The sequence below is a fragment of the Lissotriton vulgaris genome, chromosome 9 (assembly GCF_964263255.1).
Source record: "Lissotriton vulgaris chromosome 9, aLisVul1.2, whole genome shotgun sequence".
Taxonomy (NCBI): domain Eukaryota; kingdom Metazoa; phylum Chordata; class Amphibia; order Caudata; family Salamandridae; genus Lissotriton; species Lissotriton vulgaris.
Genome location: NC_141697.1, coordinates 421,791,647 through 421,815,901, shown reverse-complemented (window position 1 = coordinate 421,815,901; position 24,255 = coordinate 421,791,647). Strand labels below are relative to the sequence as shown.

General features: G+C 43.0%; 1 protein-coding gene across 1 annotated transcript in view; it reads right to left on the bottom strand.

Annotated features, from left to right (window-relative positions):
* The window catches only part of AMN (amnion associated transmembrane protein), a 146,790-nt gene that overhangs the window by 14,726 nt on the left and 107,809 nt on the right, over positions 1 to 24,255 (bottom strand). Inside the window, exons 8-9 of the mRNA XM_086937840.1 lie at positions 17,009 to 17,091; positions 4,392 to 4,578 (exon numbers count right to left, since the gene is read on the bottom strand). Coding sequence (XP_086793966.1) covers positions 4,392 to 4,578; positions 17,009 to 17,091 — 270 coding nt within the window. The remainder of the gene's footprint in view (positions 1 to 4,391; positions 4,579 to 17,008; positions 17,092 to 24,255) is intronic.

The window sequence follows — 24,255 nt, the reverse complement described above, 5'->3', positions numbered from 1 at the left end:
TATGCCCCTGCTCCTTTCATCCTGGGTACTTCATCACCGAAACTGGAGTCACCTGTGGTTGGGGAACCTCGCCTGCCTGTCCAGAGTAGGCTTTTGCCAACTGGCGTGAAACCCCACTCCTCTCTTCATGAGGTTCTGGCCCGCAGGTGGTGACCTGAGCTCTAACTAGCCTTTGATCAACAAAATCCCTTGACCAGTTCTGACTGGTCGGACTATCCTGTGCCCGATACCCATGAAAACGAAGACATAAAAGGAAGATGAACATCTCTCACAATGGAGAATGACTTCTAGTTCTGAAAAAGGCGGCTCACGCTTCCCGCCCTCACCAATAAATTTGGGATAAATACGGCTCCCCTAAACTTTGTGAGGACATCCAGGGCACACAGCAGTAGCCCTGAGCAAATAGTCATTAACAGGAACTGAAACTCTGCTGGACTACAGATCATCTACACAGGATGGAAACAGAGCCTGTACTCTTGGTGATGTGTACCTGCCTTCACATGATTGAAAAACACAGACATGATGCATGGAATGCTGAATTATCTCACACGACACTAGGCGGCGCTGCAAGGGCTCAAGGCCCATGGCCTTTTGCCAAGATGCTAGATGTCTCCTCTCTGCCATCATGCTGTGAGTTCATGTACGGATGTGTTTGAGTGGCTTAGCTCTTGATTCGGATGGTCGGACCCCTCTATTTTAATGTTGCATCTGTTTGAGCCAAACTGTGCTGAGATAAAGAATCAGGGGTGGGTAGGGGCAGATATAGCCGCCCCCTGGTCTCTGTGTGAGTGCTGGGCTTCCTCACCCACCCAACCTCCAAGCCACTCGTTATTGTTAATTGAAGCTTTGTCGTCATTGGCTACTTAGGACAGGCAGTGGGAGACTGGTTGGAAGCAACATTGCAGGCCTGTGCATGCACTCTATGTAACAAGCAGTGCGCATGGGCAGAAACAGTATCACACTACATCTTTATTTTAAAGCCACACAGTCACTGGCCGTGTTTTGCTGCCTCCTTATGCTTGGCTTTCCTTCGGAAACATATACCAACAATATGCAGCAGTCAAATAAGGTCGTAGAAGTGCTAAAGGTGCTTCAGCAGGAAGATGGGAAGGACCTTCTGAAACCAGGTGGGTTAGGGCAGGTTTGAGTGGGGGATTAGGCGCCCTCGCAGTGAGCAGCCGAGGTAGTTTTTGCTTGTTCACCATCGAGGGGGAAAAGCAGGACTCAAGTAAGTATGAGGAGGGATGTAAAAATGGTTACACCTGCAGTTAGGTGGTATTGGAGGAGGCAGGTGCCAATCAGCAATATAGGGCAGAATGGTAAAAGCATCGTACCTGAGGTAGCAGTGGAGATGACCGAGTTAGGTGCCAGCTTGGCTGGTGAAGTAGTTGGGTGGGACCACACGGGTGGGCGAAGTGCTTCCTTAGGCTCGGATATTCAGCGGCTGGGCAAGGTTGGCTACCGTGGTAATAACTTTGCAGAAAGCGATGGCAGTAATGTAAGTAGCCATCAGTAAGAAGACTGCTGCCAACAGTGGGGTTGGGAATATGTCTAATGTGAGTGGAGGAGACAGTGGGCTAAGGTACCAAAGGTGTCTAAAGATGGGGGAGGTATGCGAGCAGAAGTGCATGGATCACCTGAGGGCAGGCGTAGCAAAGGTAGGGAGATGGCTATAGATTGATGAAGACTAGGGTGGAGAAAAAGAAGAGAACAGCCAAAGGCAGCGGGTGGGGCCTCCAACTAAGAATAGCCTACCTGGCTGGGTGACCTTATGTGTAAAGTTCACACAATTCCAGTGAAAGAAGCCGGTGGCAGCTTGTGAACACCGGCCTGAAGTGAAGGATTGATTTGGGACTGCCTCCCAGGCAGCTGGACCTGCAAACAGTACGGAATTTATAGATGTTAACATGGTTGAGCATGGGGAACAGACCCACTAGTAGAGTAGTGCACAACATAGGCAAGATGGATGAATGCGAGGATGATGAGGAATTGTATTCAGTGGCGGCTCCTCCGCTAAGGCGGAGGAGGGTTGCCCAACTGCTTTGACGTAGTGAAAGAAAGGGAAAATAAAATTATAATTACTTGATGTTATTATCATTTCATTGTTTCCTGCTGCAGCGTCTTGGCTGGGTGGCGCAGGGTGAGGCTCCTCTGCTCACAGAGCAGGGCATGGAGAGGAGTGGTAGGCACACTGAAGTTCACATGGCGCTTTTGCCGGTCCGAGAGGGCTGGCTAAAGAGTCATGCGCACTTAGCATGTTCTCGACCCAGGCTGGGTGGGGAACAGGCCCAGGCCCAGGCCCCCAGTCTGAGCACTGCACTACGGCCCTCAGACCAATCACAATCATTACAGCGTTGTGATTCGCTCAGGGGAGCCTGGATGTGCTTCCTGTTCTACGACTTCAGCCCGTCGCAGAAAGGAGATGACGTGGGAGAGACGCAGCAAGAGGAAAGTGTATTTTTCCTATTTTAGACCACCCCAGATCCATGCTTGCCTCCACTAATTGTATTATGAATAGGAGATTGTGGATAAAGATGCATTGAAGCGGATATTTTCCGGTGCAGGACAAGCAAACACTTCAGCATTAATAGGCCAAGAAAGCAAGAGCGAAGGCAAAGTCTGGGACTGAGAGGTAGAAAGACACTAAAAGGCATAATTAGAGCAGGTATGGCCGAGTAGTGGGCTTCTTGGGGTGTGGTGGGGATCAGAAGCAACCAAAGATTTTTAGGATGGAGTCTATGGGGGTCAGGGACCATATGGAGAGGGACAAGGGGAAGGCGTCAAAAGTTGGGAAGGAAGCTGGCTGCAAGGTTCCTGGAGGGAAAGGGGAGCAAAAGTCAGAAGTGAGTGCCGGAGTCTTAGACGAGAGCTTAAAACAACCAAGCACGAAGAAATCAAGAGGGGATGTAGGCAGAAGTGGCAGGAGGAAAAAAACAGATGATTTAGAGAAGAATGTAAGAAAAGTAAGAAGTTGCCATGTATGAAGTGTAACATGCCTTAGCGGGTTCATCCTCAGAGTGCAACAAGGGATAAGATACAGAAGGAAGAGATCCCTGTTGTTTTTAAACTCTGTTAGGAATCTTTGGCAAATGAAAGGTCAATGGTAGAGGAATGTGAGCTGGCCAGGCATCTTAAAGTCCCCATGACTATTAAGATTTGGACCTTTTTTTCTATATATGCCAGCATCTATTATAAGCCCAAAGTTCTTTTACCAACCATGCCACCTCAGTTTGGATCCAGCTATACACCTGACTGATGAGCCCTAATCAGGGCTAAGCTGGTCTTGGGTTGCTTGTTTTTTGGTTCGGGAGCACCTGGCCTGGCAGTACGGACTAGACTGTTCCTAATAGAGAAGGGTCTAGACTTGTTTGCATATGGCTGGGCCCAAACTGAGGTAGCATGGTGAGCAAAAGAACAATGGGTTGGAATGCTACACAGAATAATTGCCAGTGGTTAGACAAATTGCAAGCATTCCTCTAATGACCTTTTGTGGGTTCCTGGGTGCCCCTGGGTGCTTACTCCCATGTGTCAGCATTCCACTCAATCCATATTTTCCCTTTACATTCTGGTGCCTGTAGCTGATTTTTCAGAACATAACAATCGTTACCAGTCTGGTAATGAAAAGACAAACTGAATGAGATACTCACTTATGAAACTGGGAAACTTGAAAAAAGAAGATACTATGGGGCAACAAGACCAGCTTGGGACATTGGGTAGGTACTTGTCACTCATCTTAAAACCTTTGGCCTCTTCCTGAGAATAATTCAAAGGCACAGAAATTAGGAACTAGGATCTCTCTTCCGCATATTATTTTTGTCTCTAGGCTGATATGGTTCTGGTAGCTTAAGGGATGCCTCATAGCACCTTCTTGCAGGTTCCAATGGGGTCTACTGTCACCCATCCTCACGTCAGTTGGTATGTAAAACCCACTGATGTCTACTACCTGTGTAAATACCTCTACTTAGTAAGCAAGTAAATGCCTGCTGTAATCCTGGGCAGAGGTTGCTTTGTCACTTCCAACCGTATGATGACAATTTCACACAGCCAGGGTTGTGAATTCCTTTTCATAGGATGCTCCAGCAGTGATTAATGTGTTTTCAGGTTTTCAGAGAGCTATGGAATTTGGGAATCTTACTGCTGGAAGAAGAGGAAGTGATTTCCACAGCAAAGGGGCCAAGACAAGCTCCGGGCTCCAGATCCCTGTCTTTTGTTGCAAGGACTTTTAAGGAGAGATGGTGGGACCTGTGTGATTTCTATGTGTAGATCGAAAACATACATGACACAGCCACAGGACCCGTCTTATAAGGTTACCAGAGTGTGAATAATCAAGAAATATTAGCGCTCGCTAAATTTGTAAAATCACCGGAGTCTTATATAACTAATTCACTTACCGTGATCGGCAACATCGGCCATGATGTCACTGGCCAGAAGCTTTGCAACAGACCCAGTTTCTGACCCATTTTTATCATCAATTAAAAGGATCTGAATTTCAGGGACTGCTTGACGAGGGAAGACTCTCAGGAAAGTCTGTGGCCTGTACACCTTAGAAATAGCCATCCGTGTACCAGCATACTTTGCCTTTTAAAAATCACAAAAGGGATTAAAGTTATGTGCTGCAGACTACTTGTGTTTTGCAATTAATTACAATTCTTTCAAAACTGTAATACCTTGCAAGTAAAGCCTTTCAATTTTTTTCTTGACGAAAATCTAAATTGTCTAGACAGGGAAGTATATGTAAGCAAAATCATCAAGATTTCTACACACATTTGGAGATTGTAAAACTTTTAAACCTGCAGTTTACATAGGTATACATCCTATATGTATATTCCAATCCGATCTAGTATAGAACAAGTGAGATAATGGTAAAACACAGTGTATGTACTGGGATTTAAAGGTAGCATTTAAGAGCACGGACAGTACCAACATAGGCAAGTTTCAACTTGTGTATGAGGCAAACCCCATTCTCCCACTGCTTACTTAGGAATTAATCTTCCTTAGGTCCTGATTACAACTGTAAGGCTAAGTCCATTTCGAGTAGAAACCGTGTTTGCGCTGAAGCAGGATTCCAAGTTGGGCAATATATGCCCATGTTCTAATTGCATTTGTGTGTTTTGCCCATGTGTAAATTGTCCGCCTCCTACACAGTGTAAGGCAGGTAAAATCTGGAGAGAACAGTTTAGGCAAGTAGCATGAAATTAAGGAATGGACACCGTAGAATACATCCCAGGGTGCGTAAATTGTCAAGATAAGTGCCCAACGTGGAGAGAAAAAAGGATGTATGCATTTCAACACCTACAGTAAATGGGTCTTCTTCAGGAGGGCCATTGGTATAAAGTAGGGAAAACATTATTCACCATAAGTGTTTACAAATACAGGGAATGTGGCACCCAGGCGAAGTGAGCCTTGGTCTGAGAGTGACTGTGTCAGACTGCGTTGAGGTGGCCACAGGGCAGACATCACCTCCTGAGCCCCACCGTGATGGATGAGGTCATTTGCCTTTGTTGCCATGGAATCTGTAATAGTTGGCTCTGCCAACTAGGCCACGTACACCGTTTCCTCCCTCGACTCCCCAGGGTACAGTGTGACCAGTCAAAGGCTTCTTGTGAGGTGGTAAGGAAGTAAGAGTTCAGAGCTCAACAGGAAACCAACAAACAGTCCAGTGCTTATCTCTTAGTTAAAAGAATGTACTTTAATGCTTAGCAAAACAAAATACTACACAGCACAATTAGGGTTCTCAGCTATAGGGCTGTACGCCTCGATGAGATATCCAGCAAGGCACTCAACCCCTTCAAGAACCTCTCCCCACGTTCAGAGATTTTTATTGTCTTTAACCCCTGTTGTTTAGCACACGCTTAGACAAGGATTAGCACAGGTGCACTTCACTCAAATGTACTGCAGTGTTTAGACGTGCAAAGCAGTTCAGTTCACATTCACCGATTCAAGCTCTGCTAGCGAAAGTCTTAAGTTAGCTCTGCAGAATTCTTCTATTCCCTCAGTCTCTCATTCCACTCAGATTAAGGCCTTGTCGTTACCTGTATTTTTGTAGATGAAGCTCTGGTGGTGCAGGGCAGACGTTCAGCAGTCCCACTCCTGTGGAGGCAACTCTAGTAATACAAAGACCACAGCAGCGACCTCACTCGGAACTTGACCACTAGGTCAGATCAGCATTACTGGCTCACACAGCACTACTCAACTTCAGCAGTCTCCTAGTGTAGACATGATTGGATGTACCAGGTGCAGCTAGTCATCAGCAGGTGAGTGACATCAGCAGTGTTGACCTCAGAGCTGATCAGGGCTTCCACGTCAACAAGGAAGGATACCCAACTTCAAAGACTTGTTGCAGTTCACTGCAAGAACTGCTCAGGGAGACCAATGGACCCCTTCACACACAGATTGCTCCAGTTGCTCCCTTTTAGTCATCTGCTTCCTCTTTTTATTCCTGAAACTAGGAGCTCGCTGGGCTTCTTCTCCTAGACAGTCTCTACTCCAGTAGCGACCGGCACACTCCTTCCCTTTCTCAGCAGGCAAACAGGTTTACAGGCTCTAGGCAGACCCACAGAGCCTTCAGCAGAACCTGCAACCCAGCACCTCTGAGAGACTGACTGTCATGCAGACATCAACCCTGGTCACACATCAGTCCTTTGATTATTTTGAAGAGCACTTCCTTCCTCGGAACTGTAACAAATTGAGGACGTTTGAATCCCACTTTTTTCCCTCATTTTCCAAACATGGGATGGGGATCAACTGTCTAAGGTTTCAGAACTGGTTTTAGTTTGTTCTCTTCAAAATATTATTTTCTAGTTGCTCCTCCGACATAGACTTTGTGCACAGTGATGGCTAACACAGCAGATAGCAATGATGATGTCTCCAAGCAGGAGTATCCACAACAAGGGCACAATGAAGTGTGAGATCTATACACCTGGCTGTCTTCCGTTTTCCTGCAGCAATAATCAATGACAGACACATGGGAAGTTCTTGCCGAGAAACGTCCTCACCAAAACTCCCAACCCTCTTCCCTACCATCAGCCAAATGGCAGTTCCCAGGAAGAACTAATCAGCAGCTTTTGGCTATCAAGGCCCACAATGGATTTCCAAGTGTAGCCCTGTCTCTATCCACGCTCACTTCAGTGTCTGGGTCTCCACCCTACAGCCAGAAAAATGCACTCAGAACTCTTCCGCTGTCTGTGGAAGATATTTCCAACCTCCATCTTAAGCAGGGCTGAAACATGGGCCATCCAAAATGGATCCCACTCAGCCCACTACTCAGATTGTCAACACACACAGAGACATACGTCCGTACAAGAGCTGCCTAGGCATCTCATATATGCACACACTCGACATGCATAGGAAATGTCAGCACCAGGCTCTGGGGTTCATATAAAATTGAAACCTTACATAAGAAGGGTCAGTAGTCCACACTCTCTTTGCCACACAGGAAACTGACTGGTTACATTAATGATACAAAAAAACTAGGTACACTTCCCCTTTTAGTGACTTACCCAGGGCACGTATAGTAGTCAACGACCTGCTAGGAGGGTACTCTTTCTGCACCCCTTTAGGCCCCAAAAGAGGTTCTGGACCACACATTACCTAGCGACAGGCTCAGACTCTGTGCACATGCTAGATTAGTATGGGGCCAGGGCCAAACAGAAAGTTAGGATATCAGTTTCACATGCAGTCAGGCACTCAAGGCATAGGCATATACCACTTTACATGCAGGGAACATTTCTATCCCATCAGCCTGCAAGCATGCTATATTTAAATGTCACGGTTCATAATTCACAGATAACTATGAAGAATTGAAGGAGAGACAAGGCATATTAAAAATCCCACTCATTATGAAACAGCTCTCATGTCTATCCATACTGCGATAACCACCTTGCTTTCAGAAAAATGCTCACATTTTTATGTTCAGTGATCAACTCCTATGAAGGCCTTACAGTGGTTGTGTTACACTAACACATTTATTTACTCCTTTCAATGAATTTGAGGCTATCACTTCATTTAAGTCCGTGCTTTAAACTACATGAGCTGGGCACACTGTCCAAAATGCCAAATATTCTGCCCTTTCACTAATCCAGCCTCAGAGTTCTTGTATCGACACCTCATGCATAAAAAAGGAGTCTCCCAACAGTATACAGATTTAAAAGTGTATTCCTATTAAGGACAAGTAGCGCCACATCTCTACCAATTACTTCCTCAGAGTCGGTTAGTTTAATTGGGGAATGAAGAGAAAGAGGGCTAAGGAGGACTTTTCAGTGACTGATAAGGAGGGTCCTAGCCTCAACATGCCACCATTTCTATTTTGCATTGTCTTTTATTTGTATGTTACCCTAGGATTACAAATATATTATGGATGTACAGAGTTTTGTTAGACTGAGTAACTCATTCTGAATAGAAAGGTTTACTTTTTTCCGTAATTTACTCTGTATGAGCTTATAACAAATCAGTAGCATAATTTTAAATTTATTATTTTTCCAGTAAATGTAATTAATTTTTCACTCATATAATTTCTTTCACAGATTGGTTTTGCTTGAGCATTTCACTTTTTTATTTTATAGTCTCACCTTTTCAGTTTTATTATACTATGAACATAGAGTGCACATTGTAAGAAAAAAACATGCAGGAGGTGGAGTTGAAGGAATGAAGGAGTAACAAGTAAATGTCATTAATCACAAAAGGATGGTCAGAGGAAATACGCTTGCATATCCTCCGAAATACAACATGCTAACAGAAAAAGTTGCAATGGTAAAGTTTGATACACCTTATTCAGGTATCAACCTGAACCTTTGGTAATGCTGTAAGGCTCCATTTAGGCTAACACTTGAACAATGAAAAACCTGGATATGCCATGCATACTGAATGAGAAAGCCTCACCCACATCTTGTGGCATGCTTCATCCTTAGCAACCTCATCCCACTCTGGTAAGATGATAGCACCAGAATGGGCTCAACTCCAATTAGAGGGAGTTCTTTATAAGAAGTGTAACAAAGAGATCCAGATGAATTAAAAATACCTTGAGGTAAACCTAAGGGTCCACGTTTACCCTGCCACATCTTACCTGGCACTACCAGAGCATGTCTTTTTCAGACAGGAAGGGGAAGAAAGAGAGGAATTTCAATTCAATTCAAAGAACTTTATTCGGTTAAAACAAGTAACCATAAAAGTAACAGACATAAAAACAGATTACATTGATTACAGCTCATAATATAAGTTCACCAAGGAAGATCATTAGAGAATTATTCACTAAAAAGAAATTTTAAACCATTTCAGTTACCATTTGTTTCCGTAATTTAAGAACGCTTTTTAAAAAACTTAAAACCACAGTTACAGTAAAAACCATATCCATTCTCTGGGCTTCTAAAAAAGCTGGGCGGCATCTGGTTAAATTAATTTCTTTTAAAAAAGGGACGATAATTTTTCTACGAGAGGCACTATAAAGTCTGCAGAAGAAAAGGATATGAATATCCGTTTGATGTGACATGCCATCACACAGGCAAGTGGGCAATATACGCATCCATGAGTTCATACTAGGAAAAGACACCATTCTAAAAAATATACAAAATCTAAAACGAGTTAAAAGAAAGCGATCAAAGTTTGTCATGGGCAGGGATAGGTATGGCTGTACAGACTTAGACTCACATAGAGTGAGGAGGTGGGAATGTACAGAATGTTTCAAAGTTTCAGCTCTCCTCCTCTTATCCTCAAGATGGTCCAGGCAGAGGGTTTTCAGTTTACTCCTTGAGATGCTATCCATAGAAGATGGATCCGAGTAATAAGAATGGCGCCCAATCTCAGTCAGGAAACACTTTACGTATCCCAGCCATTCTGATCTATCCACATGATCCAGGCTGAGGGTATCCTGTAAAAGAGCCCGATTCATAACACATTCATTTGTGGTCCATACCCTATGCCACAAAAGGATAGGCTGAATTTTAATAATGTCTGTTATGTAGGGTTGAGCAAGTTCAGCGTGACAGTTAAATGTGGCAACACACTGTGGAACTGCAAGGACTTCCCTCATAAATTTGTTTTCCACCACCTGGATTGAATCAACATTTGCGTACCCCCACAAGCCTGAGCCATACATAGCCACGGATAAGCATGTTGCTTTATATATAGTTAACATTTCTTTTATCGGTTTCCTGCCCAATTTTCTAACAAAATTCTTTAGGGTCATGATCGTTTTCATAAATAAAAGAGTTCTGGCCTTAATTGCACTTGTCCAAGAACCTGACTCATGGAATAAAATGCCCAAATAGGAAAAAGTTGGGGTGTTGTCTAGTGGAACACTATTTAAAAACATCAGTTTCATCGGTTTACCTGTTTTAGGACCGCAGTTCATTGTGAAAGTTTTACTACAATTTACCAGTAGGTCTAGATTCAGCATAAAGTTCTCAAAACTTACTACTAGTTTTTGCAGAGCCTGAGGAGTACGTGCCATAAGCACGGCATCATCCGCATACAAGAGCGCAGGGATTTCCCTCCTCCCCACCCTGGGCATATCTCTGCACTCCTGCAGCAGGTGATGCTCAAGCCCATTAATGTAAAGGAGGAAAAGAAAAGGTGCTAAAACACAACCTTGACGCACTCCACGGCCCACACTAAATTGTCTGGAGCATTCGCCCCCCCTACCGTAACGAACAGAAGCTGTGGCTCCACTATACAGTTCCCTCAGGAAACAGATGATGGTGTTGTCCACTCCCAGACTTTTCATTATTGCCCACAGTTTGGTGTGCGACACGCAGTCGAACGCCGATGAAAGGTCCACAAAGGTAAAATACAAGCGTTCCGATTTTATCCTTATGTATTTGTGTTGCAGTAACATTAAGTTTAGGCCTTGCTCGATTGTGCCAATCCCTTTTTGGAAACCAAATTGCAAGTCGCTCATGACTTCATTTTCCTCCGCCCAGCTTTGGAGTCTTGCCAGCACTATTCGTCCCAAGATTTTTATTGAAGAATCGAGAAGGGAGATTGGCCTGTAACAGGCACAGCTGTTTCTATCCCCCTTCTTATAAATTGGGACGATGACAGAAGTAAACCAGGAGTCTTTCAAGCCCCTCGATAAAGCCGCATTAAAAAGTTGTACCAACAATGGCCCCAGATTTCAGTGTTTGCTTTAAATAGGTCTGCGGGGATCCCGTCAGGCCCAGCTGCCTTGCCTCCTTTGGTAGCTCTCAGGGCAAGCAATACCTCATCTAGTGTTACAACCAAGTTAGGACCTGGTTGTAAGTCCAAGCTAATATGAGGACCTCCGCTGCAAGTGACATCCTGTGCCTTGTAGAGATTAGAAAAATGATCCACCCAATTATCCTCGTTTATTGCGATCTCAATTCGCGCCGTATGGGTTTCGTATGGGAAAGGGGTGTTAATTACTTTCCAGAATGCGGCGGAATTTTTAGTTTGTGAAGCCTCGCAGAGTGAATCTATTGCCTCCTTATTTAGCACAGTTTTCCTTACTTTGAGGGCCTGGTTATACGCAGACCTACATGCTCTTATTTCACCAGTGTCCCTGGGGCCTCTGTGTACTGCTTGTTTTAAATTTTTCAGCGCCCTGGTGCATGCATTATCGAACCAGCTCTTAGACCCCTTCCCTCTACGTTTTGCCTCCACCCTTAAGCTATTTTTTATATTTGTAGCTATTATACTAAAGTGCTCTATTATTTGATTGTTACTAGAATTATCTCCCAAACAGGTCATAAAACTAGTGGAGCACGCCTCCCATAGTTCCTTGAAGAATGTTGCGGGGATTACTTTGCTCCAATTGAGTGTGTACCCATTTTGTCTCCCAAGAACCACATCAACCGCTGCCTCAACAAGAGGCGCGGCCGTCGATGGGTCTGGGAACAAATCTGCTACCTTGAGACATTGGGGGAGATGGTCACTAATGGGCAACTGGATGTTTGTAACCCCCACCACTCTATGATTCAGATTACTGGAGGAGATAATAAAGTCAATAGTTGACGCCAGACCTCTACCAACAAAGGTCGGGGCAAAGGGTGTGGGTTTTAGAGCTGTTTCATTTGCAAACCCCAAGTCAAACATGAATAATAATTCGTTCAGCAAGTCCCCCATCAAAGTATGATCAAAGTGGGTCAGGTACATATCTCTCTCTGTCATTAGGCCACATAGGCCCTGGCTCCCTTTAGTACAGAGTGAACAGTTAAACCCCCCCCCCCATAAAATTACTAGTTCTCTGTCATTTTTATCTACCTTTAATTGAACTACCTCCTTGAGCTGCTTCATCGTAGCCACAATTTCGTCCCTCGGGACATTATTGTAGAAGTTAATAATAATCACCTTCGCTCCTTTAAAATCTCTTAGAATTATGAGCTGAAAGTAATTAGAATGTAAGTGACAATGAACCTGCTTAATTTTGAGTTGATTTGAAACAAACGTAGTCAAACCACCCTTTGCCCTTCCAAAATGGCCTCCAACTGCTGAGGTAAAGAAGGTTCTATAACCATTTACATGAGTTGGGTCCTGAGTCCATGTTTCTTGCAGGGCCACTATATCCTGGCCACTTATTACAGACTCCCAGACTGGGTTACTAATTTTTTGCCTTAACCCTGCTACATTCCAGAAAAGCAGTGCACAAAGATCACTCTTCACCTGTATCGGGCCATTTTCTATCTTTTCCCTGCTCCCATTGTTATCTCCTACGATGGGTGGCGTCTGCTTCAGGCTAACTTTGTCACACGATGTCAACCTATCGGGAGTGAGGTTCTTATTTAGTGTGGGCGATTCTTGAGATGACTCAATGGGGGCCTCAATGTTGTTAGAGAGAACCCCGCCCCAAGTAGAAACTTGAGAAACTATGGGAGAGGGGTTTTTCCCGGCCACAGTTTCTCTAGGAATCTGGGCTTGCTGTCAGTCTACCCCATCCAGACCAGAGAAGATCTGGAAGCGATTTTGAATTGGTAGGTTATACATGTGTGGAAGCAATCCTCTATTGTTCCATGGTCTACCTTGAGTGAGGTTGGGTCCCAAGTATGGTGGATATTGATTACTAAAAGGGGGGTATTGATAAACTTGAGGCTGATTTCTGGGATAAAAGTCCTCCGGCCTCTGAGTGTAAAGAAAGGGGTCTTGGCCATTTGCATAAACAGAACTACTCAGCGCAGGTGGTACCCCCCCGGGTCCAACCCTATCCCATGATCTTGCATTTCCAAACCCCCGATGTTGGTAGACTGGCTTCTTAATAAGCTGCCTGTCCCTGCCCCAGCTATTAAAGCTTTTTGGCGGTGCATAGGGGTAGAAATAGGATAGAAGATGTGTGGAGATGGAATCGCTGCTTCTAGCATCGAACCAATCCCCAATATGCCTCACTGCCCTGTGGTCCTTAAAATTGATGATTATAACATCGCCATTTCTATCCTTTGGCCTGGCTCCCACCCAGTTGGCACGCCTTACACTTAAGATTTCACCATTTATTGAAGCAGGTAACGGTCTGTTATCACGGAGCCAAAAGGCCACCTTGTTCCGTAGTGCTCCATGATCTTCCCATTTACCTGCGGGCAGTTCTGGGACCCCTGCCATTACAATAACATAAGGAGCAGAATCAGGGGTTAAATCTATGATACAACTTGGTTTTTCGGGAGCGATGGCCAGAACATTCCCTTTACTTGACTTAGTCGTCAATAGGTCCTTACTACCACCTTGATTTTGAATTCCCCCTGGTTTAGATGTTTGCTCCTTAGTTGCTGGAGCCACGAGTTGAGGTGTGGCCAATTGTGGGGTTGGAGTTAATAACGTAATCACAGGACTACCCGATCTTACCCCTTCTTGCACAGGTTTCTGTTTTTGCACAGGTGCCGATGTTATAGGTGCTGGTGTTATAGGAGCTTGTATTGGAGGGGGAACTATTACTTTGGATTTTACAGGTGGGTTAGCTCTTAATGAAGAATTTGTCTTAGCTTTATCTAGCCCCTTTACCAGGTCAGATAGGAGGAGGGAATTCTGTTCAACCTTCTTCTCTATTTGATCTAGGTGTGTGCATATCATAATAGTCTTGTCCAGAAGTGGTTGCGTCACACCCCTGATGAGTTCTACAATTTTGGCTATCATGGCCGCCTCGCATACTAGGGTTTGGCCAATTTGTGACTGAGGAGAGTGAACCACCCCTTTCCTTATTTTATGTGCTTGATTACCCAGTGGCTCACCCCCCTTTTTTTGCTGTTTCTCGTAATTAAGGGAGATGTAGGAGGCTTGGGAGACAGCTCAATAGGGAGTTTTGGGGAGCCCGATAGCCTAACACTATCATTCTCAATAGGTAAGTCCAATAGGGATGAACTATCAGGTGTACTAGACAAGAGATGTTTGCTTATCATGGTGGGGTCAGCAGAAGAGCGTTCAATATTATCTGTGACCCCTGAGTGTGATAAATCGATAAGCAGCAAAGAATCTCTAAGACGTTTGGGCGAGATTGCGTCCCCTATTTCTCCTAAATTAGATGATCTTGTTTCTGTGAGTAGTGGTAGAGTTCCAAACTCACCCCCCCCTCCTTGTGTAACTGTGTGGCTGGTTTTCCTTTGCTTCTCCCTACGTCTCACTCGAGCTTTCCTGAATCTTCTAGGCGATTCTTTTGCTGCAGGCTCGTATATTTCAAGAGAACCTGTGCCTGTCCCTATAAGGGCTTGAGCGGGGGACCCTCGTCATGCTGACCCGCATGAACCATGGCAACAACAGTAGTTAGTTTGCCTGGTGGGGCAGAGGGCACCTCTGACATAGGTGTGTCTGTGACAGTCAATGGAGGCTCCGGTGTAACTGTAGGAGAATGCTCCAAACCCAGGGACGCCCTTCTGTTGCTATTGATTTGCGCAACCTTTTTAATTAGGTAATTGTCCATAGTGACCAGATTGGAGGGCATGATGGAGGATAGTTCCGGTCTCAAATGGGAGATTAAGGTAGATTATAAGCAGTAGTTTCTCACTCACATGTGTTGTTTACTGGAATCTGTCAAAGAACGATGATGAAAGGGAATGGCCCCGGCCCGGCTCCTCGGTCCCCGGAGGGCCACAGAGGGCCCGCCCTTTGCCCGGGCTTCGCCCCGGGCGTCCCGCTCGCGTCCCGCGGAGCGGACCTCAGCGCCGATTTCAAGCGCCTCCGGGCGCTGGCGCGAGGTCAGAGGTGCGCGCCGCCGCTGAGGCTTCCGGGAGTTGTGGTCCCGGGGCGGCGGCGCGATGCGATGCAAGGAATGACTCTCGGGCGGTGGCGGCGTTCGTGGACCCTCTTCGGGTAAGTGTCAGGTCTCCCCAGGCTCCGCCGACCTCAGCGCCGATTTCAAGCGCCTCCGGGCGCTGGCGCGAGGTCAGAGGTGCGTGCCGCCGCTGAGGCTTCCGGGAGTTGTGGTCCCGGGGCGGCGGCGCGATGCGATGCAAGGAATGACTCTCGGGCGGTGGCGGCGTTCGTGGACCCCCTTCAGGTAAGTGTCAGGTCTCCCCAGGCTCCGCCGACCTCAGCGCCGATTTCAAGCGCCTCCGGGCGCTGGCGCGAGGTCAGAGGTGCGCGCCGCCGCTGAGGTTTCCGGGAGTTGTAGTCCCGGGGCGGCGGCGCGATGCGATGCAAGGAATGACTCTCGGGCGGTGGCGGCGTTCGTGGACCCTCTTCGGGTAAGTGTCAGGTCTCCCCAGGCTACGCCGACCTCAGCGCCGATTTCAAGCGCCTCTGGGCGCTGGCGCGAGGTCAGAGGTGCGCGCCACCGCTGAGGCTTCCGGGAGTTGTGGTCCCGGGGCGGCGGCGCGATGCGATGCAAGGAATGACTCTCGGGCGGTGGCGGCGTTCGTGGACCCTCTTCAGGTAAGTGTCAGGTCTCCTCAGGCTCCGCCGACCTCAGCGCCGATTTCAAGCGCCTCCGGGCGCTGGCGCGAGGTCAGAGGTGCGCGCCGCTGCTGAGGCTTCGGGGAGTTGTGGTCCCGGGGCGGCGGCGCGATGCGATGCAAGGAATGACTCTCGGGCGGTGGCGGCGTTCGTGGACCCTCTTCAGGTAAGTGTCAGGTCTCCCCAGGCTCCGCCGACCTCAGCGCCGATTTCAAGTGCCTCCGGGCGCTGGCGCGAGGTCAGAGGTGCGCGCCGCCGCTGAGGCTTCCGGGAGTTGAGGTCCCGGGGCGGCGGCGCGATGCGATGCAAGGAATGACTCTCGGGCGGTGGCGGCGTTCGTGGACCCTCTTCAGGTAAGTGTCAGGTCTCCCCAGGCTCCGCCGACCTCAGCGCCGATTTCAAGCGCCTCTGGGCGCTGGCGCGAGGTCAGAAGTGCGCGCCGCCGCTGAGGCTTCCGGGAGTTGTGGTCCCGGGGCGGCGGCGCGATGCGATGCAAGGAATGACTCTCGGGCGGTGGCGGCGTTCGTGGACCCTCTTCAGGTAAGTGTCAGGTCAAGAAAGAGAGGAAAGAAAAGAGATCAAAGGCCACCAAGCAAAACACAGGATACACTACAGGGGATCTCCTCCCAGAAAGAGCCAACCCTTGGAACAAGCAAATCCTTGCCACCACACCAAACATCACCCTCAAATAGTTGGGAAAGTCCTCACTAATGCACAAAATAGTGTGCTAAACAAAGGGCTAGTTTCTGTACCCACACCTAAGGAGAATCTATTTAGATTGAAAACAGAAATATCTGAATTTCTACGGAAAAGTGGACTGAGAGTCCTTTTTTTATCAGAGGAGAAATAACATTGAGACAGACGTCTACGTTCAACTTCCTCCATTTGAAATGTGACCTGAGGTACTCGCCTACAAGCAGGCTGTCAACTGTGAAGTATACTTTAAATAGCCAAGTGAAATTTGTGCCATAAACATTTTGGGACTTTTGTTCCATGGTTATGCACAAACAAATGTAATTAGTGAAAATCAGACATTTTGGGACCACCATTATAACTTTTGATCTGTTTGAAGATTCTGCACCAAGTTAGGCACACTAAATGATTTCCCTGATCGCCTGTTCCCGCAACTTTGATGTATTGTTATTAAGGGTACAAAATGTGATAGATATCTCTAAATAGCATACAATACCAGATTAAGAAAGCCATGAAGCAGCCTGTTCCGATATGCCTCAATGTCAAAATTTGGTGAGTAATCCAATGATATTGTGGCCCCTAGTGGAAAGAGGAGAAGATAAATAATTAGTTCCACACATAAAAATAAAAGCACAGTTCTTTTTTAAGGTGCAAAGAAGTACATGCATGCTTTAAAACAAACAGAAAACAGGGATCCACACTAAGAGGAAAGAAGGTCTAAGTATTTCTATACTGCTATGATTCCCTGAAGAACTGAATTAAAGTATCTTGAGTCACAGGAGACTACTGCACGCCCCAAACATTTTATACGAAAGCCAGTCTTCTACCTCTTTCCATTTGACAGACATTGATGAAAATCAGTGGTCTGTAGTACCGGAGATATAAATGTAAACAATTTGCACGAAACAACGAAGCGCAAGTCAGAATCAATGTTCAGGGAAGACTGTGAACTAGGTGCAATTTCTGGCCAATCATGATGACGGGGTTGAGGTTCGAGGAGGCGGAGGGTCTAGGAGTCATGTAAGGCTAACAGGTCACTCCAGTCAAAGAGTTATCTTGAGACCTTGCTACTTTCCTGGTTCTGAAAATCCTTCAGTGGGACAGGACAGGCTGCTAAAGTCAGTAACAGTTCCTCAAAGCTCCGGCTAATGCCTTCATTTTTAGTGCCAAATGAACAAAGCGGTGCAAAGTCAGTCTTTGCAGCCACTGATGAAGTTTCAACTCTGGGCAGGGTTGCCATCTGACTGGTTTTCTACTGGCTCTGCAGGCAGCAGGAGCTTAAATTGGCTGGTGTGAGCTAGCTCCCTAAATTAAATCAAGTTTAATTATTGGAGGGACATATCCTTATTTTCAAGTTTTGTGGAACCATTGACCCACACAGATGGCAGACAACACATAATCCTGCACAATATCATTGCTCTAATTCAAGATTATTTCCAGGATTTGTACACCCGCGGGTGGACAGACCAATTTGGCCTCGTAGACTTTGCTTTAGTATATGAGGAGGAGACTCATTCAGAATAAGATGAAGACAGATTAGAAAGTATGATTTCCCCATATTGTTTCACCATAGGATAAGGTGTTGATCGTGTGGTCCTGATGAAGGTGGCTTGATAAGATCGGTTACCACCGAAACGTGCGTTGACTGTATGTTTGGGAAACTCCAGTTCACAACAACAAAAGAAATTAGAGAACTTTTCCCAATTGTAATTCAAGGTGTACATGACCTAAGGCTGGGGATGAATGAGTGGTTGAAGTTAGAATGGTCTTGTTTAGTGATTGAAGTAGTGAGTGAATTGAGTTATGGGGGAATGTAAAAACATCTATAAAACTGTATGTGCAAATGTAGTGTTTTTGAAAAACGAAAGGGCCCCTGAAAATAGGATACACAACCCTGACAGGGAAAATACTTATTTGGAAAACAAGAACACCGGGCAGTGTGTTTTACTTTAGAATGGCAGATTAGCTCTAGACAAACAGAAAAATTATATAATGCAATAGCTACTGAATAATAGATTTAAATATTTTAATATTTTTTCATTCATATTGTTTTATCTTTTTTGCATAGAAAATATTTTTATAAATGTGTACACAAATAAATATACACTCTCAATAGTACAGTATGAACCACATGTAGGCTCTTCCTTAGAAAATAGATACAATTTTGATTGATATCATGATTTTATATTTCTGATAACACAATTGCCTCAATTTCAATTCATTTGCATACACATCAATTGTGACTTTTTTCAATTTGCTCTACATGTACAGAGACTGGCAGCTTGTTGAAAAACCAATTCGTTTTTGCTAGGCCTTCATCAGGACTCTGTCACAGTGGTTACTAAACGAAAGATATGTGAACATAATTATAGTCTAGAGTTTAGAAGCCCTTTCAAATAATTAAAAACATTTGTTAAAACCTTGGATACCCACTTTAATAAAGGGATATAGTCAAAGTTTTCTTTCCTTGAGTCAGTACACAAAAATGACTAAATATAACAATTACATATAATGAAACATTGAATATCCAAAATGGCCTAAATCTCAGATTGCATGCTGTTAGTATGACAATAGAAGACAGTACCAAACTAAGGATTCATGCAAGTGTTGATGGTTTGTATTGTTATTGGTTAGAACAAAACTTCCCAACATGAAGACATACAGTGAACAGAGCAGATGGATGCTTCCTACTCTTATTAGTGTACCTTCACATGCTTTAATTAGTATCAAATATACTAAAAGTATTATATTTCTACAGCCTACCTCATAGGTGTCAAAATGGCACTGGTCTCAAGTAGTATTACGAAATTGAATATTTCTATCTTGACTATACAATAACTGTATTGAGAAAAAAAGAGGGGCAGAGTTATGAACTGGTGATATACCATTGGGTTATAGATGGCAATGCAATATAATGCAGACTCTACTTGATCTAATGATTAGTACCTTCTCTTAAAATCTTTTTTCAGACCTCTAGATTTATTGCGATTCAAAATAGCGAAGATCCAAATAGAAAAGTTGTAGAGGAGACTTGTAGCCTGAAAAACAACATAATACATAAGAGGATGAATGGATCTCAAATATTAGGAAAAGAGAGTGAAGGTATAATTAAAAATGATTCTGTATCCTTTCTGAACCAGTGAAACATGCTAGGTCCATTACTATGGAGCCCTTAAGTGATAGTACTTGATTTTACCTCTCCACAGTTTTTTTATCTTATCTTGTGGTAAGGTACCTCCATGTCGGTTTGTGTCTTGTGGCATCAAGCGTGGATTTCCTGGGTGTTTAAACAAATATGTATGCACGACATCAGTAAACTATACCCACCTTCTTGTCAAGATGGTAGACAGAATGTCTTGTCACTTAGAAATAATTACTAACCTTGTGATGTTATCGCAATAAATCTAGAGGTCTGAAAAGAAGATTTTAAGAGAAGGTACTAATCATTAGATCCAGTAGAGTCTGCATTATATTGCATTGCAACCTATAACCCATTGGTATATCACCAGGTCACCAGGTCGTAACTCTGCCCCTCTTATTTTCTTAATACAGCTAATGTATATTCAAGATAGAAATATTCAATTTTGTAATACTACTTGAGACCAGTACCATTTTGACACCCACGAGGTAGTCTGTAGAAAGATAATACCTTTAGTATATTTTTTACTAATTAAAGCATGTGAAGGTACACTAGTAAGAGTAAGAAGCATCCATCAGCTCTGTTCACTATATGTCTTCATGTTGGGAAGCTTGGTTCTAACCACTGACAATACAAACCGTCAACACTTAGTTTGGTACTGTCTTCTATTGTCATACTAACAGCATGCAATCTGAGATTTAGGCCATTGCGGAAATTCAATGTTTCATTATATGCAATTGTTATATTTTGTCATTTTTATGTACTGACTAAAGGAAAGAAACCTTTGACTATATCCCTTTATTGAAGTGGGTATCCAAGGGATATATGATGTTACAACGCGTTATTTTACAACGCAGACCGTTACAACTCAATTTTTACAACGCAGGTACCATTACAATGCATGCCATTACAACGCATGTCATTATATAGCAGATACTATTACAACGCATGCCATTACATCGTAAGTATAGGTAAGTATTTCTTTTTTTTAAAAATGTAATAAAATTAATTTAATTAATTTAAAAATTGTAAATAATATTATTTAATTTTAATAAATTAAATAAGTAAAAAAAAGTATTTATTTTAATTTAATTTAAGTAATGTAATTCAATTAATTTTATAATTGTAAATATTGTAATTAATTTAATTAAAATTAATTAAATTAATGTAATTAATTTAATTTATTTAAAGTCGTAATACCCCTGTACCCCAAAAACAAACCCAGTCCTAAAACCTAAAAATACCCCTGTACCCCAAAAACCAAACCCAGCCCTAAAACCTAAAAATACCCCTGTACCCCAAAGACCAAACCTAGCCCTAAAACCTAAAAATACCCCTGTACCCCAAAAACCGAACCCAGCCCTAAAACATAAAAATACCCCTGTACCCCAAAAACCAAACCCAGCCCTAAAACCTAAAAATACCCCTGTACCCCAAAAACCAAACCTAGCCCTAAAACCTAAAAATACCCCTGTACCCCAAAAACCAAACCCAGCCCTAAAACTTAAAAATACCCCTGTTCCCCAAAAACCAAACCCAGCCCTAAAACCTAAAAATACCCCTGTACCCCAAAAACCAAACCCAGCCCTAAAACCTAAAAATACCCCTGTACCCCAAAAACCAAACCCAGCCCTAAAACCTAAAAATACCCCTGTACCCCAAAAACCAAACCCAGCCCTAAAACCTAAAAATACCCCTGTTCCCCAAAAACCAAACCCAGCCCTAAAACCTAAAAATACCCCTGTACCCCAAAAACCAAACCCAGCCCTAAAACCTAAAAATACCCCTGTACCCCAAAAACCAAACCCAGCCCTAAAACCTAAAAATACCCCTGTACCCCAAAAACCAAACCCAGCCCTAAAACCTAAAAATACCCCTGTACCCCAAAAACCAAACCCAGCCCTAAAACCTAAAAATACCCCAAAATTACTTAAAATAATATATATAATTAATTTTATAAAAATACATAAATTAATATTTTTATTTATTTTTATTATTAATTAAATTAATAAAATAATGTAAAATAAAATAAAATAAAAATAATATACTTACCTATACTTACGATGTAATGGCATGCGTTGTAATAGTATCTGCTATGTAATGACATGCGTTGTAATGGCATGCATTGTAATGGTATTTGCGTTGTAAAAGTTGCGATGTAATGGTAGTGCGTTGTAAAAGTTGCGTTGTAACGGTTGTATACCGTATCCAAGGTTTTAACAAATGCTTTTAATAATTTAAAGGGCTTCTAAACTCTAGACTATAATTATGTTCATATATCTTTCGTTTAGTAACCACTGTGACGGAGTCCTGATAAAGGCCTAGCCGAAACGCAATATTCAATTTTGTAATACTACTTGAGACCAGTACCATTTTGACACCCACGAGGTAGTCTGTAGAAAGATAATACCTTTAGTATATTTTTTACTAATTAAAGCATGTGAAGGTACACTAGTAAGAGTAAGAAGCATCCATCAGCTCTGTTCACTATATGTCTTCATGTTGGGAAGCTTGGTTCTAACCACTGACAATACAAACCGTCAACACTTAGTTTGGTACTGTCTTCTATTGTCATACTAACAGCATGCAATCTGAGATTTAGGTCATTGTGGAAATTCAATGTTTCATTATATGTAATTGTTATATTTTGTCATTTTTATGTACTGACTAAAGGAAAGAAACCTTTGACTATATCCCTTTATTGAAGTGGGTATCCAAGGGATATATGATGTTACAACGCGTTATTTTACAACGCAGACCGTTACAACTCAATTTTTACAACGCAGGTACCATTACAATGCATGCCATTACAACGCATGTCATTATATAGCAGATACTATTACAACGCATGCCATTACATCGTAAGTATAGGTAAGTATTTCTTTTTTTTTTAAATGTAATAAAATTAATTTAATTAATTTAAAAATTGTAAATAATATTATTTAATTTTAATAAATTAAATAAGTAAAAAAAGTATTTATTTTAATTTAATTTAATGTAATTCAATTAATTTTATAATTGTAAATATTGTAATTAATTTAATTAAAATTAATTAAATTGATGTAATTAATTTAATTTATTTAAAGTCGTAATACCCCTGTACCCCAAAAACCAAACCCAGTCCTAAAACCTAAAAATACCCCTATACCCCAAAAACCAAACCCAGCCCTAAAACCTAAAAATACCCCTGTACCCCAAAAACCAAACCTAGCCCTAAAACCTAAAAATACCCCTGTACCCCAAAAACCGAACCCAGCCCTAAAACATAAAAATACCCCTGTACCCCAAAAACCAAACCCAGCCCTAAAACCTAAAAATACCCCTGTACCCCAAAAACCAAACCTAGCCCTAAAACCTAAAAATACCCCTGTACCCCAAAAACCAAACCCAGCCCTAAAACTTAAAAATACCCCTGTTCCCCAAAAACCAAACCCAGCCCTAAAACCTAAAAATACCCCTGTACCCCAAAAACCAAACCCAGCCCTAAAACCTAAAAATACCCCTGTACCCCAAAAACCAAACCCAGCCCTAAAACCTAAAAATACCCCTGTACCCCAAAAACCAAACCCAGCCCTAAAACCTAAAAATACCCCTGTTCCCCAAAAACCAAACCCAGCCCTAAAACCTAAAAATACCCCTGTACCCCAAAAACCAAACCCAGCCCTAAAACCTAAAAATACCCCTGTACCCCAAAAACCAAACCCAGCCCTAAAACCTAAAAATACCCCTGTACCCCAAAAACCAAACCCAGCCCTAAAACCTAAAAATACCCCTGTACCCCAAAAACCAAACCCAGCCCTAAAACCTAAAAATACCCCAAAATTACTTAAAATAATATATATAATTAATTTTATAAAAATACATAAATTAATATTTTTATTTTTATTATTAATTAAATTAATAAAATAATGTAAAATAAAATAAAATAAAAATAATATACTTACCTATACTTACGATGTAATGGCATGCGTTGTAATAGTATCTGCTATGTAATGACATGCGTTGTAATGGCATGCATTGTAATGGTATTTGCGTTGTAAAAGTTGCGATGTAATGGTAGTGCGTTGTAAAAGTTGCGTTGTAACGGTTGTATACCGTATCCAAGGTTTTAACAAATGCTTTTAATAATTTAAAGGGCTTCTAAACTCTAGACTATAATTATGTTCATATATCTTTCGTTTAGTAACCACTGTGACGGAGTCCTGATAAAGGCCTAGCCGAAACGCATTGGTTTTTCAACAAGCCGCCAGTCTCTTATTGAGATTGTACATTTATTTTTGTACACATTATTTATAAAAAATATTTTCAATGCAAAAAACATTAAACAATATCAATGAAAAATAATAAAATGTTTAAATCTATTATTCAGTAGCTATTGCATTTTTGATTATATAATTTTTATGTTTGTCTAGAGTTAATATGCCATTCTAAAGTAAAAACACTGTACCCGGCGTTCTTGTTTTCCAAATATGTGCAAATGTAGTGACCATTTTCAAATGTGCGTTCTGCAAATAACGATGCACTACAACACAGTGCTTTATTACATTATTAAATCTTCCACCTCATGTCCACTAAAGCTAGGTGGGTCATAAATGTTTTCCATA